The sequence below is a fragment of the Tiliqua scincoides genome, chromosome 3, assembly GCF_035046505.1.
Source record: "Tiliqua scincoides isolate rTilSci1 chromosome 3, rTilSci1.hap2, whole genome shotgun sequence".
Lineage (NCBI taxonomy): Eukaryota > Metazoa > Chordata > Lepidosauria > Squamata > Scincidae > Tiliqua > Tiliqua scincoides.
Window position 1 is genome coordinate 174,052,389 of NC_089823.1, and position 15,797 is coordinate 174,068,185.

General features: G+C 42.5%; 1 protein-coding gene across 3 annotated transcripts in view; it reads right to left on the minus strand.

The window, feature by feature from the left end:
- Nucleotides 1–294: 294 nt before the first annotated feature.
- ADAM9 (ADAM metallopeptidase domain 9) overlaps nucleotides 295–15,797 on the minus strand; it is a 39,510-nt gene continuing 24,007 nt past the window's right edge. For all 3 annotated transcript variants that reach the window (XM_066619101.1, XM_066619100.1, XM_066619102.1), the window contains exons 15-23: nucleotides 13,842–14,037; nucleotides 13,605–13,710; nucleotides 11,080–11,254; nucleotides 9,922–10,002; nucleotides 7,394–7,499; nucleotides 6,546–6,678; nucleotides 4,367–4,445; nucleotides 4,060–4,112; nucleotides 295–868 (exon numbers count right to left, since the gene is read on the minus strand). In XM_066619101.1, the coding sequence (XP_066475198.1) occupies nucleotides 775–868; nucleotides 4,060–4,112; nucleotides 4,367–4,445; nucleotides 6,546–6,678; nucleotides 7,394–7,499; nucleotides 9,922–10,002; nucleotides 11,080–11,254; nucleotides 13,605–13,710; nucleotides 13,842–14,037 (1,023 nt within the window). In that variant the 3' untranslated portion in view covers nucleotides 295–774. The remainder of the gene's footprint in view (nucleotides 869–4,059; nucleotides 4,113–4,366; nucleotides 4,446–6,545; nucleotides 6,679–7,393; nucleotides 7,500–9,921; nucleotides 10,003–11,079; nucleotides 11,255–13,604; nucleotides 13,711–13,841; nucleotides 14,038–15,797) is intronic.

Sequence of the window (15,797 nt, forward strand, 5' to 3'; positions counted from 1 at the left end):
TTTCTGCTTACCTGCAGCCACTGCTGCAGTTCTGAGAGGTCCAGGGGGTGCAGGAAGTCCTCTGCAGGGCTCCCTGTGCCTGCAAAAGGTTAAAAAAACAAACAAAAAAGGCACTTCTGGTTTCATTGTGAAAACCTGAAGTGCCTGTTTTTTTTCCTTTTTATACCTTTGCAGACACAGGAAGCCCTGCAGAGAGCTCCCCACATACCCTGGATCTCCCAGAACTGTAGCACTGGCTGCAGGTAAGTAGAAAACCCCCCTCCCTTCCCCAGTAGCAGCAGCGCAATGCTAGGGATCATGTTGCTGCCTTCCCCTCTCCCACGCAACAACTTAGGGTGTCCCAACACCCTTGCAGAAGTTTGGAAAGCACTCCACTAATATATTGTCTCCTTACCTGATTTATGTATATAATTAGTTTTAAGGGTTTTTTTCTATTTTCTTCACATTTTTAAAATCTATTTAGAGCAGTTGAAGGATTAATAATAGGAAAAAAAAGTTGTGTTGGAGGAAAGGCTTATTTTCTATGTGTTCTGAAGTCAATGCCCTAATATATGCAGTCTCATGTGTCCTAATAACTAAGGCAGTCTTATTTTGCTAGTACCCATTTTCTAATTAGAAAGAAATAAAAGCTGATTCTTTAGTTAACACTTTAGCAGCTTGGCAGTGAAAATGAGGTTTTTTATGCGGATAAAAATAATACTTTAAAAAAATATGTTGCTGACTGAGCATAGGCACATTTTTTTCCCCAAGTCCATCAACATCTTTGAGACTTCTTCAGGATGCATTTGAGACCACAGGTCTCGATGGGATTGGTGGTCGTAAAGGAGGCCTTGGCGGAGGTGGACGAAGCTGACTTTGTACCTGAGGCCTGAGGGAATGAGAAACAAAGTTAGATCTTGTTTAGTAGCATGTTTTAGAGGTTGGCCAATACAAAATCTCAATTAGTGCTTCTAGAAATTTTTGTACCAATAACTTGGAAAGAAGTCTCGCTAATTGATTTCAGTGGAACATACATAAGGAATGTATTTTGAATTGGGATTTAAAATTATTCTTAAATAGTCTAACAATGTAGAATTGTATGTTAGAACATAAGAACATAAGAACATAAGAACAGCCCCACTGGATCAGGCCATAGGCCCATCTAGTCCAGCTTCCTGTATCTCACAGCGGCCCACCAAATGCCCCAGGGAGCACACCAGATAACAAGAGACCTCGTCCTGGTGCTCTCCCCTACATCTGGCATTCTGACTTAACCCATTCCTAAAATCAGGAGGTTGCGCATACACATCATGGCTTGTACCCCATAATGGATTTTTCCTCCAGAAACTCGTCCAATCCCCTTTTAAAGGCGTCTAGGCTAGACGCCAGCACCACATCCTGTGGCAAGGAGTTCCACAGACCGACCACGCGCTGAATAAAGAAATATTTTCTTTTGTCTGTCCTAACCCGCCCAACACTCAATTTTAGTGGATGTCCCCTGGTTCTGGTATTATGTGAGAGTGTAAAGAGCATCTCCCTATCCACTCTGTCCATCCCCTGCATAATTTTGTATGTCTCAATCATGTCCCCCCTCAAGCGTCTCTTTTCTAGGCTGAAGAGGCCCAAACGCCGTAGCCTTTCCTCATAAGGAAGGTGCCCCAGCCCCGTAATCAGCTTAGTCGCTCTCTTTTGCACCTTCTCCATTTCCACTATGTCTTTTTTGAGATGCGGCGACCAGAACTGGACACAATACTCCAGGTGTGGCCTTACCATCGATTTGTACAACGGCATTATAATATTAGCCGTTTTGTTCTCAATACCCTTCCTAATGATCCCAAGCATAGAATTGGCCTTCTTCACTGCCGCCGCACATTGGGTCGACACTTTCATCGACCTGTCCACCACCACCCCAAGATCTCTCTCCTGATCTGTCACAGACAGCTCAGAACCCATCAGCCTATATCTAAAGTTTTGATTTTTTGCCCCAATGTGCATGACTTTACACTTACTGACATTGAAGCGCATCTGCCATTTTGCTGCCCATTCTGCCAGTCTGGAGAGATCCTTCTGGAGCTCCTCACAATCACTTCTGGTCTTTACCACTCGGAAAAGTTTGGTGTCGTCTGCAAACTTAGCCACTTCACTGCTCAACCCTGTCTCCAGGTCATTTATGAAGAGGTTGAAAAGCACCGGTCCCAGGACAGATCCTTGGGGCACACCGCTTTTCACCTCTCTCCATTGTGAAAATTGCCCATTGACACCCACTCTCTGCTTCCTGGCCTCCAACCAGTTCTCAATCCATGAGAGGACCTGTCCTCTAATTCCCTGACTGTGGAGTTTTTTCAGTAGCCTTTGGTGAGGGACCGTGTCAAATGCCTTCTGAAAGTCCAGATATATAATGTCCACGGGTTCTCCCGCATCCACATGCCTGTTGACCTTTTCAAAGAATTCTATAAGGTTTGTGAGGCAAGACTTACCCTTACAGAAGCCATGCTGACTCTCCCTCAGCAAGGCCTGTTCGTCTATGTGTTTTGAGATCCTATCTTTGATGAGGCATTCCACCATCTTACCCGGTATGGATGTTAGGCTGACCGGCCTATAGTTTCCCGGGTCCCCCCTCTTTCCCTTTTTAAAAATAGGCGTGACATTTGCTATCCTCCAATCTTCTGGTACCGTGGCTGTTTTGAGGGACAAGTTGCATACCTTAGTCAAGAGATCTGCAACTTCATTCTTCAATTCCTTAATAACCCTTGGGTGTATGCCATCAGGGCCCGGTGACTTATTGATCTTTAATTTATCAATGAGGTCTGAAACATCTTCTCTTTTAACCTCTATCTGACTTAACTCCTCGGTCAGGAGGGGCCGTTCGGGCAGCGGTATCTGCCCGAGGTCTTCTGCCGTGAAGACAGATGTTAGTTGTGAAACGCTACCAATTTGTGAAATGTTATGTTAGTTGTGAAACACTACAGTGCCTCATAGCTACAAAGGCTATGATGTATTCTTATTTGTATTTCTTCTTCTCAACAGCCACAACCCACAACCAAATCAATGTGAAATTATGCTGTGCAAGGCTGTAGCAAAATATGCCTTTAGTATGGCCAGTCCTTTCATCACTAGATAGTAACTAACAGCAGTGAAGCAGTGCTGCTATACTGTATATATGTCAGGCAAGGGAAACACATGGTCCATGAATGAATGGTCTCCTACAAGCACCTTATGGGAAAACACTGTTAATATTTTTTACTTTTGCTGATGTCCTATCCCAAGGCATGAACCATCTTTAGAAAGTCGTCAACTCATAATTTTCAGGACTGGATTAAAACTATGTGATCAGTTATAATGATAGAAAGTGAGTGGTTTCAATACACATTAAGGTAGGGATAGGCAATCTGTAGCCCTGGAGCTGATTTCAGCCCTGAGGTTTCCTATTTGGTCCTTTGTATAGCCCCAGACCTTATTATGAGTCCAGTTCCTTTCCTCCAGAGGAAATGATACATCTCTAGAACGACAGACAACATCCTTCCCTTTCTATGATATTATTAGACACTCATGCCAAGATACAGACCAAGAGCTTTTTCACTCTTTTCCACCCTACTCCACGGAGCCCTACCCTTATGCAGCTCAGCTGTGCATAAGACAAGACACAGGCAAATAGAAGTGAAATGTGAGATGCAAAATGAGACAATTCTGAAAGTGTAGTTCTTCACACTGGGGAGGTGGGGTTAAGGAGTTCTTTCCTTGGATTTCTGCTCTTTGAGGAATGACATCAGTGGGCTGTCAGTGAAGAGTGAGAGTCAAATCCTATCCAGTTTTCCAGTGCCAATGTAGCTGAGCCAGAGGGGCATGCACTGCATCCTGTGGTGGGGAGGCACTCACAGAGGCCTCCTTAAGGCATTGGAACATTTGTTCCCTAACCTCACAGCTGCACTGCCACTGCACTGGTGCTGAAAAGTTGGATAGGATTGGGCCCTGATGCTGCTATCTCTCCTGCCCTTGCAGAATTTAAAATAAAGTATTGTCTCTATTTGTAGCCACTAGTGCATGCAAAACTACTGAAAACATTTAAAAACAAGCACAAACCTTGAAACAGGGAAATGAGATATTGTAAAGAATCCAGAACCTGATGCTGCAAGCTGATAAGGAAAAAAAAAATGAATATATAAACACAATGAAAAGGAATCACACTTCTTGTCATAGCAGTAAAGCCACTCAATTTTTCTGTTCTAGCCAAACACTACACATCTTTTCAATACAACTGATCTCATGTTCTGCAAGGATATATTTTGAATGGGAGATGTTGAGTAAAAATGGCTATGGAGAGCTGCAAAGGTTTCATTCATGGTGATAACTCAAAAGGAAACTGATCAAAACAAAGAAACACTCTTACCCTCCCATTATGAACTGCATTAGGTTGTGCTGATCCACTTGGAGTGTTATTCTGTCTTGCTTGCTGTGCATCTTTAGCCCTTAGAACATAAGTCAAACAAGTAGGTAAAAATAACATCTGAACAAATGTTTCTTTTTTCCACTCAAGACTCACTTTGGTTCTGGTAAAATGGATTTATGCATTATGATATTGATCACATTACTTCATTTCTCAGTACCTCGCTTCTGACATCCTTTTTTCAATATTTTGTGTTTTTATATATTATTTTCCTCTATTGTTTATTTAAAGACTTTATACATGTTTGTCTTTATCTCAACAGATTCAAGACAGAAAACACCAAAAATTGAAAACATATAAAAATTATAAAAGCATAAGCAGCAAACTATCAAGAAGCAAAAACAAGATAAGAGTCGGTAAGAATATGAGAAAAAATATCAAAGGGGAACAGGAGCATCTTCTGCCATCACTGAAAAGTTGTCAGGGAAAGTAATTGGAAAGTGTGGCAACAATGAGCAAGCATATGGCAAAGACTACATTTTATGCCCATATAAGACTAGAAGAGCAAAGACTCAGCAAATATGCTTTTTTCTGTGGAAAACAGTTATGTCAGACTAGAGGTTGCACATGGGTGCTTTGTGCAAGAGGGCAAAAGCAGTTCTGAAAATGGCTGGGCACTTGGGAACATACAGCTCAAGAAGCATCGTATGAGTCAGTCCAGAGCATCTTGAGTGAAATTTTCAGGATGGTTGTAAGGAGCAGAATGATCAAGACTGCTAAACTGGGGACAGTTCCTTCCTCAGTTTCTTTTAGAAAAGTTTCTCTTTCAAAACTCTGCAAAGTCAAAGCATTGCTTGGAATGTATCCAGCCCAGTGTTTATGGTGCCATTTTGATATAGTAAAAGCAGGCAGCGGCTTGTTGAGAATAGAACAAAAGAGAAATGTCCTCTGGTCCTATAAACATGCAAGGATTCAACAAAGATCCAGGTAAAAATTATACTATGGGTGCAATCCTAACCCCTTATGTCAGCGCTTTCCAGCACTGGCATAGCGGTGCCAATGGGATGTGTGCTGCATCCTGCAGTTGGGCGTCACTCACGGAGGCCCTCTCAAAGTAAGGGAATGTTTGTTCCCTGACCTCAGAGCTGCATTGCCTTTATGTCAGTGCTGGAAAGCACTGACATAAGGGGTTAGGATTGCGCCCTATGTAAAATAAATGCAAATGCATCCATTTAATTCATTTATGTACGGTGCCTGGCAGAGAACTATAAAGCCTATTGGCTGGCGCTTATATAACTTTTCCTAGCTTACATCATGAACATACAACCTGATTGAAGGAGTGGAACCCATTTGGGTCACTTCATCCTACCCCATGACCTAGATGGACACGTTTGGCTGCCCAAACACTAAGTTATGACAATCTCAGTACTCCAGACATGAAGAATTTCCCCAAACTATGCTATGTAATGAAATTTCAAACAGAAGGGCAAAGGTTGCCTGCAAAGTATGCCCCAGCAGCTTCTTAAGCTGCTGAACCTGAACAGGAATTTCTGAGGAATTAGAAGTGTTCAACCCCCAAAATACAGAAAAATAGGCAAAAATAGGGGGCAGGGAAATCAGGGCATTCATCACAGTGACATATGAGGACTCAAACAAATAGACAAGTAGCTGTATTTTGGACTATCTGAAACAATTTTAAAGGCAACCCACTACCTGCCTGCATTCTACATGCTTTTGACAGTTTAAAGCACTCTATTGCCTTGAGGGGTGAGTATAACCTTAGAATGGGAATGGCCAGGGATTAACGCCTATTTTACAAAGTGTAAAATCCATAGTGGTTGCTTCTAAGCTCCACTGTAATAAACTATCCTGGCTTTGATGATCAGATGCTCTTGAATTTTGCAACAAATGGAACACAACTATTAGGGCAGCTTGGAAGGAGTGATCATGAACTGCACCCTTTGATTGTGTAAGGACAGGTGTAGGCCCTAAACACAGTGGCATCTTATTACCTGAAGCATCTTCCTCCTCAACCACAAATAAAACATTGTAGTCAGAGGCTTCAAAATGGATATCCCTACTTTAGATAAAATGTTTTGCAGCTGTTTATTGTTATCACACTCCATCTCAGTCTTGTTACAGATGTCACCCATCCTGTTTATTATGATCATTCATTTCATACCTTTGGCGTCTTCTACATTCTCTGCAGAGCCTTCTCTGAATTGCATCCCTTTTGACAACTGCAATCACTCCTAGAATTATCACAGGCAACACAAGCAGGAAAAACACTAACAGTCCATCTCGAAGTGACGTATCTAAGACACAAGGGCAAATGAAAATTACTGTTTTGCTTGTAATTTAGAATTAAAAATGTTATGCTGGAGGAGAGAAGATCTAATCTCCCCCCCTCCCCCAGCCACTTTGCCAATAAAAATGCTCCCTGGGTTTGTATAAAGCAGTGGTTCTCACACATTTAGCATGGGACCCACTTTTTAGAATGAGAATCTGTCAGGACTCACTGGACATGATGTCATGACCAGAAGTGACATCATAAAGCAAGAAAATTTAAAAAAATCCTAGGCCGTAATCCTACCCACACTTACCTAGGAGTAAGTTCCATTTAATATCATTGTTACAAGAATATACATAGCAGCTTGTTAAAAGTACAGGTCCGTAACATTTCCCCAAATGCAGTCACATTTGCCTAATATATTAAAAATAAAATACTGAAATGAGTGGGGACCCACCTCAAACTGGCTTGCCACCCATCTAGTGGGTCCCAACCCACAGTTTGAGGAAGAACTGGTATAAAGGAATCGAGGAAGTAACAGAGTTTTTAGAAGGGTTTTTGGGAAACCCTTCTAATGTATTATTAGGGAAATGTATTACCTTTAATACATTTAATACATATTAATGGTATTTAATACATATTAAAGGTATTCATACATGTAGGAAGTACTATGTTAATTACTTTTGTCAGAATTACGTCACTTATGACATCAGACAGAATGAAAGATTTCTGATTCTTACCAATATGAGTTGGCCCACTGTCTATGCTGCCACCATAGCCAGATTTGTCACAAAAAGGTGGTGCCCATCCAGGATCACAATGGCAATTGCCTTTATTGTTCAATACCTATATTTTCAAAAATGGAGCAGAATGAAGGAAGATGTAATCAAAACTTTTTTGGAGCCATGAGAGGAGTTCAAACTTTGCTTTCCCAGATTCAGCATGTTTCATAATTATGAAATTTTTTTTAATATAAAGAAAACCTACAAGCAAACCATTAAAATAAACCACATTTCTCTGAGTTTGAATGCAACATAGAAGTACATTTGAATGTAAGACAGAACTGGATTTGGATGTAAGGCAGAACTGTGCTTATTTTTAAAGCAAAAGCTTCTCTTCCTCAGATGCACAAAAGAGGAGGGGGTATGTGAGCCCATGGGATGGGCAGTCTCATTCGCAGCAAATACTCTATAATTTAAAATACTGCATTAGCCCACCTTACATGTAGACTACAAGCAAGGGTGAAATTATTCTCACAGAGGTTCATTATGGAGATGGAGGAGCAAGCAGAAAGGAAGAGGAGACAGAAGGAAGGGAAGGTAGCAAGAAAAGAACAGACAAATGTGATGGGAGGAAAGCAGGTGGGCAGAGCAGCAAGGAAGAGGAGAGCAAAGCCTTGAACTGAAGGCAAGGGGAGAGGGAGGAAATGAAGGTGAAACAGGAGAAAGGCAAGGGAAAAAGAGGCTTTGAGGGACCTGACCAAAGGCTACTAGGCTGAGACTAAGGGGTGGCTAGCCAAGGATGCCTCACCAGTTCCACACCCTGGCACCTGCAAACATGCCCAGTCCAAAGATGGTCTATCTAATAAGTTGTAGACCATCAGTTGGTTTCCATGAGCAGAAGGAGACTTTGGGGGATACCATAATGGAAGTGGAGGAAACACCTGGTGGCAAAAGTACCAATAAAATCTCTAAGCAGCATGTCCCTGGCCATTATCTGTTGTGTTTTGGGTCCCTTTTTTACCTCTCAGCACCTCAGAAGGCATATGCCAACCCCTCTGATGTGGACCTGCCCTCTTGGGACAACCTCCAGGGGAGAGAGGCACCCACAGGTCTCAATCCACCTTTGACACTACAGTATGAAATCTCTACACTATGAGATAAAGAACACAGAGTCCTGATTAAGCGATGAGCCCAACAAATAACCAGGGATGGGAAAATTCAGCAGGGCTTAACATGAGTTGAGTCTAGAGTCACTGCCCCCCGTGACTCAACTTGAAAAAGAGTCATAACAGGGGCACTTTCTGAGTGGCTGAGTCACCCCTTCATGACTCTAAAGGACTTGAGTCAAGTTGCCCCCCCCCCTTAAAAAGGTCACCACTGAAAATCCGGGGTTCTGTGTGCGGGTGTGTGTGTGAGAGTTCATCCTGCTGCCCCATCCCATCTGTAAAGAGGGTGGGAGGGGGTAAGACAGACTGCATGAGAATTGGGACAGAAGCAGCAAGAGGGAGGAGCATCACACGCAGCAGCTTCGAGGCTAACCAGGATGACCCAATCCTTGGCAGCTTTACTCAGAAGTAGTCCCACTGAAGCCAGTCATTCAATGAGTCTCCCTCCTCCCAAGAAACAACAGAGCTTACAGCAATCATGCCATGAGGTTGGCAAGCATGATCACTACAAACTGCCTCCCTCCCCCTCCCTGGGCTTCTCCAGCCAATCGTAAGGCAAGAACCCCCTTGGGCTCCTCCTCCTGTATTCAATGATCATCCATTCCTTAATTCCTATCAAAAATGGGGAAAAAGCCAGCTCCCGCCACTCCTCCTCCTATTCATTCCAAGAGGAAAACATTAACCCTTCCCTGCCTCGTAGCTGGAACTCCCTGCTAATCGCCTGGTCTGAATGCTGGCCCCATGAGGAATTTCATGCCGCGAAAACAGTAAGCAAGCACACCCAGACACAGGCAGACTCGAGTCTGTGCACGTGGGGACGAGTGCTGAGTCAGGGGGCCCCTGTCTCAAGTGTTTTTCAGAGTTTTCCATGCACACGACTCACAAGTCCATGAATCACCAAAAACGCACATTTTTGCAATTTGAGTTCAAGTCATGGGCTTGAGTTCCCATCCCTGCTGATAACTATACAAACTATGATGATAAGTACCTCCTGGCCCAAAGGTGGTTGGGTGAACTCTTCAGTTTGCACAGATTTCACACGATAAGGTTGCCATGCACAGAAGGGGTAAGAAGGACTGCCAACTGTTGTCACCTGATTTCACTATGCAACATGCTTGAGGAGGAGACTTACCACCCAAATGGGTTCAGAATCTAGTGCAGTTATTGTAGCAGTTCTGAAACTGGTCTGAAAGCAAGATTAAGTAGGTCTCACAAAACCGATAGCAAAATGCCTGGTGCCTACCCTCTACAACAAAGGGTTCTGCTTGTGATAAAAATCACACATAAATATTTTCTGTTTTGGTACTTGAACCATCCTATGGTATTAGGATACAATCCTTTTCTTCTGTACCACTGAAATGTCATCATCAGCTTACTTACTGCATGGTCATTACATTTGCTTTTTACATCACCAACGTAGCCAAGTTGACTTGCATTCACACACTTGTAATCAACACAAGCCTGCAAAAACAGGGAATAAGTTTTAAAATAAAATATTAAAGTATGCCACATCTTTAAACATATAAAACTGTAAAACTGAGATATCCACCAAGATTAATGGCAATCCATGATTTCCCTCTACAAGTTTCACAGCACAATCTTATGCATGGCTACTCATAAGTAAGTCAAATGCTGTTCAATGGGGCTTACTTCCAGGAAAGTGTGCATAGGATTGCAGCTTCAATGAGCTGTAGGCTTTCATATGCACTCTCCTCTCTCTTTGTGCACAGGTGGTCAAAGGTGAATGCTTCCCATTTCACTTTAAGAACTACTACCGTTATGTATGAACTCAGGGAACTGCAGTTTATTAAATAACTAGAGTGAAAACAAAATTGTGGTTTGGTCACAGTTTGATACCCTGGCCTATTTTTACTCTAATTGGTTAACAAATGCAGCCTCCCTACTGTGTATATACATAATGTAACACAGAACCAAGGTTTGTTTGTCAAGTGAAAGTTTTCACTCTCCTTCTCTCATGTGTGAGGAAGGGGAAGCACACACATGTGTCTTTCCAAGTTTCCTTCTTGTAGTGGGAAACTATCGTTTTTGCCCATTCCACAGGTGGTAAAGGTACAGGAGAACAGACAAAAAGAGGTCTGACAACCCTAAAAACAAAACTGCAATGCAGATATAGATATAGAGATGCAATGCATATATAGATATACTGCAGTGCAGTAGATATAGAGTAGACCCAAAACTTGCAATGGCAAGTGCTGCTCTCCCTTCCTTGGTTGTGTGCTATTTTCTATCCTCCTATCCGTGAGATTAGAAAAAGACACTTCAGTTCACCACTCTCCTCTTCTTCACACCTTCCTATTCTGGTCTCTCCCTCTTTTTCCTTTCAGAGGAATTCAGAGAGTGGCTGAGCAGAGGCAGGTGGACAGAAATACGTGGCCTCCCTCCCCCATCTGCTGCCAGGAGCAACCACCCCAGTTGGCTCTATAGATACATAGGCACAATGAGGCCTCATGGAATCTCCATTTTGATCACAACTCTGCCACCGAACAGGGGTTGGAAAGGTGCAGAGAATTCCCTTACCTTCCCTTTGTCACAAGCAGTACCTTTCTGAACTAGAGCAGGATCAGGGACATCTGACCCTAGGTCAAAGGTAGTAGACACACATGAAATACCATTTTGTGTCTGATGGTAATATTGGGAAGGAAGATTTTGGTAACTGTAAGATGTGCAGTGAATCTTGCCGCACAGACTATCCCTGCAAAAAAAAAAATCTTTATTACGGTCTCAGACCAGCGAAGAAAAAAATCAATGCTATACAACATAATCAGCTACATGCTCTACATAAGCTCCAAATGGATTAAAACTAAGCTTATATCCTAAATGGGATTTTTTTAAAAAGGAGCAAATCAAAAAGGTTAAAATAGCCTAAAACTACACCTACAAAGTTGGGCTAAAGTCAAAGTTAAAAGTAAATAGTAAATATATTAATAAGAAGTAAAAGTAAATATAAAACATAAATATAGAAACATAAAATCTCCCACCCCGCTTACTGTAACTCCCTTTCAAAGAAGGTATTCCAATTTAAGACATTAATCCCCCTTTTGGTGTCCAATATAAGGTGTCACACCTAATAGAGGTGGATTGTCACAGTCTACCATCCTTTTCTGGACATTCAACAGAAACTTGGCCACACTAAACAATGGATTACAATGTGATAGAAGCAGAAGCTTAAGAAATTGTCTTGTGTGCCCCTGGAACCTGTTCAGTAGTGGGGAAATAAAAACAGCACGAATATCTCTATAAAATGTAGTCTGGTAGAACATGATCAACAGTTTCAGTTTGGCCTGAGCCACATGGACGAATGATCCATGATCCTCAGTTTGGCCTGAGCCACTCAGCGAATGATGTCTTTTTATAGCGACCCTCTACATTAGCTGAAGGAAGCCAGCTGCAACGAGCCACTGTAAATGCCCTTCTATATTTTGGTATCTCCACTGAGTGAGGTAGGAGACAGGGGAGACAATATATCTACGCTCTTCACTAATGTAGAATTCTGTTACATTGCTAAGGCCGCAATCCTAACCAACATTTCAGCACTGACATAAGGGCAATGCAACTTGGAGGTAAGGGAACAAACATTGCCTTACCTTGAGGAGGCCTCCGTGACTGCTCCCCAACTGCAAGATGCAGCACATGCCCTCTTGGCAGCTGGAAAGATGGTTAGGATTGCGCTTTATGGCTCCAGGTCCATAATTATAGCTGCCTTTGCCTGATCAAAGCCCATATAGAGCAAGCCTTCAAGGAGAAGCCAATGGTGGCCAGTTTCTGCTAGATGATCTTAGACCAGCTAGATTTATAGTTGTCCTGTAGAGTTAGAGGAGCAAGGCCAAGTGAGCAAAAAAGCAGTCTCAGAGCCCAATCCTGAGCTCTTACAACAGGTCCTACACTGGTGCTGAGTGTTGCAAACATGTGGGTTGTCAGCAGCCCACAGCACCAAGTTGGCCAGTGCTGGGCTAGCGCCAGTGGACTAGTGCTGGGCTGCTCCACCGTTCTGCAGCCACCCAAACTGCCAGCTGGTGGAGAGGTAGGTGGGAGCATGTGGGAGGTGGGGAGGGGTGGGGGGGGAGAGGAAAGAAAGAGGGTGCGGAGGAGGCATGCCGGGAAGGAGCAGGGCAGGAGGGAGGCAGGAGCTCCACTCCCTCGCATCCAGAGCCTCTGTGTCAGGCCGCAGGATCTTGGTTCTATGGCAGCCCAAGGGTTGCAGCAGACTCAGGTAGCCCCATTGTGGGGTTACTTGCCTTACAAAAGTCCCCTTCCCCTGAGGAGCCACGGATGACTGCCCTGTTGCGTGCAGTGTGCTGTGGCAGCCATTTTGGCGCTGTGGCAGCCCTGGTGCAATGGGCAGCTCAGGACTGGGCTGTTAGCTAGTATAATATGATGGAAATCCATATTCTGGACTCAACCCTCAACTGGCCAGTCTCTAAATGCATTCGCACATTGGAAATGCCTTTTGGTACTCCTAGGGCTTCAAAATGCAAATGTAAGATGAGTGGGACGCACTGGGTCAAATACCAAAATACCTCACATATTTATGCAAACATACATATTTGAGTTGCTTGTGCCAATTTTTAATAAACACCAAGGGACAAGTGTGTGTAAAATGTCAGCCAACTAGCAGGTTGACATGGCATGAGGAGGCTTGGACTCCTTAGAAACCCATTATAAGTGAAAGGGAGAACTTGGACTGTAGCTAGGCGATGTGGCTCAGCTTCAGACCTCCAACTCAGTTCTATGTATCAAGGAGAACCAAGTTTTGATCTGAGCAAGTTAAACCATTTGATCAAGAGAATAGGGATAGGGACACTTTTTCCATTCTTTGAACCGTTATACTTGACTTTCCTTATTTGCAAGGGAGATACTGGTGCAAATAACAATTAACAAGAACAACATTTTCAACAGTGAAGACAGGAGGTTTCTTTTTTCTCAAAGAAATAAAAAATCAACAAGATGTCTCCTAAAATGAGACCTGGCACCTCAAAGTAAGGAAGCCTTAAGAACAATTAGACTGCTATTTACAGATAAAAGTAATCTTCCCGATTACTTACGCCTGGGTACATTTAACGAATCGTCCTCCTGACATCCCACAATTACCAAATCTGTCTCCTTTACTATTGGCCACAGTGAAACAAATATCTGGTCCTTTCTTAGCTCCTATAAAAATGACAAATACCATATTTGTGAAACATAATCCATTCTCTCCATAGAAACACTTTCTACATGGCAGTTTCTGCCTACTTTGAACCAGTATCATGACATGGCCCAGAGGCCATGTAAAAACGTACCTTTCCCAAAAAGGGTTTCACACTGAGAATCATAACTCTGACAAATTCCACTATAGCAGTATTCTTTCAAATTATTACATGGGTGGCCATTCATGATATACACATCTTCTGGACAGTAGGGATATGTCCCATTGCAATACTCGGGGAGATCACAGACATTCATTTTCGATCTGCATACCACACCTGCTGCTTTAAACTAGAAAAACAATGTAATTTTATATAATTTTTCTTTGAAAAACAGGAAATTATGACAATACATTAAGTCAGCACTTCTCACATTTAGCATTAGGACCCACTTTTTAGAATGAGAATCTGTCAGGACCCACAGGAAGTGATGTCATGAGTGGAAGTGACATCATCAAGCAGGAACATTTTTAACAATCCTAGGCTGCAATCCTACTCACACTTACCCAGGAGTAAGTCCTATTGACTATCATTGTTAAAAGAATATACATAATAACCTGTTAAAAGTACAGGTCTGCAACATTTCCCCAAATGTAGCCACATACCAGGGTAGCATCAAGTCTAATATATTTAAAATAAAATATTGAAATGAATGGGGACCCACCTGAAATTAGCTCACAACCCACCGAGTGGGTCCCAACCCAAAGTTTGAGAAAAGCTGCATTAAGCGATACTGGAGGAGAAGAAAATATGCCACTAACCACAGCAGGTGAAAAAGAAGGAGATGCCATGGTGCCAAAGTTCAGCAAAGGGGTGCACTGCAAGGCTTGCTAGAATCAATACAGCACAGGAGTTCTATGCCTTTAAAAGAAGTACTTAAAAAAAAACAACACAAGAGATGCAGACCCTCTAACCATAGCAATACCATGGTTTTTTCTTCTACCTATTGTTTAAAAGCAGAAGAAGCTGCTTTTGTGGTGGACCTTGCAATGCTGCTGACCACAATACTCCTTTGGCCAGTAACAAAATCTTGCTTTCTCCATCTCAGCAAAGATTATTTAGTAGCAAGCAGAAAAGAAGGGCTTATAGCATAAAGTTTCCCTCATATAAAGTTCATGTGAAAGAAGGAAAGCTGGAAGATCCTTAGGCCTTTTTATTTGAAAAAGGATTGTGTATGAGTTGAGGGTAGAAGTGATAGAAGGAGAATCTATGGTTATTAACCACAGCTACATTCCAAAAGCCTTTTGTGCACTCAAGAGATCTGTGTGGGCTTTTGGTTTAGGACTTTTATCTGCAGGTTCTCTAAAGCAGCACCCTGCGCTAAATTGCTCAATTTGGCAGTCTAGGACAGGGAGCTTCAATGAAGAAAAAAAACAAACACAGACAAAAATTCTGCATGTGCACAGCGTGGTTTGTTTTTTTTTTTTTGCATACATGCAGTCGACTTTTGTGGGTAGTTTTCCATGTGGCTAAGTATGATTAGTATAACTATATAACCACTATATTGTTATCACAGGGTATTACCACCATTCATTGTAGAAGAAAAAAATGCACTTTATGTTGAACCTCAGTTTGGTCCCATGTTTGGAATTTTTTAAAAATTTACATAACAACTGTGTGGGGGGGGGAGAGGATGTAACCAGGACCACTGCTCACAGGGGAGGGGTCTTTAATATTCTCCCACCATACTGTGGTCCCAACAAAAACTGCACATCCTAAGCGACTATCAAGCTTGGAGGAAAAGTCTTCATCAGTTCCAAAGCTAATAGCAACATCAGGACTGTGTTTTAGTGAGGAGTGCAGCAAAGGGTTAAATATTCCCCCCTAATGAGGACTGCTATCTAAGGGCTTCTATTTAACTTTCAAAACCATAAGTATTCCTGGTGCAACCTATGTGTATGAAATCATGCATACCATGGTCCTGAATTGTTTATTCTACCATTGTAAATAAAGGGGGAGAGTCTCAATTCTCCACATAACCTACACATGGGTTATTTTGAGCATGAACAGATCCAAACAGTCTAAACAGTCCACATAACCTACTCCTTCTTC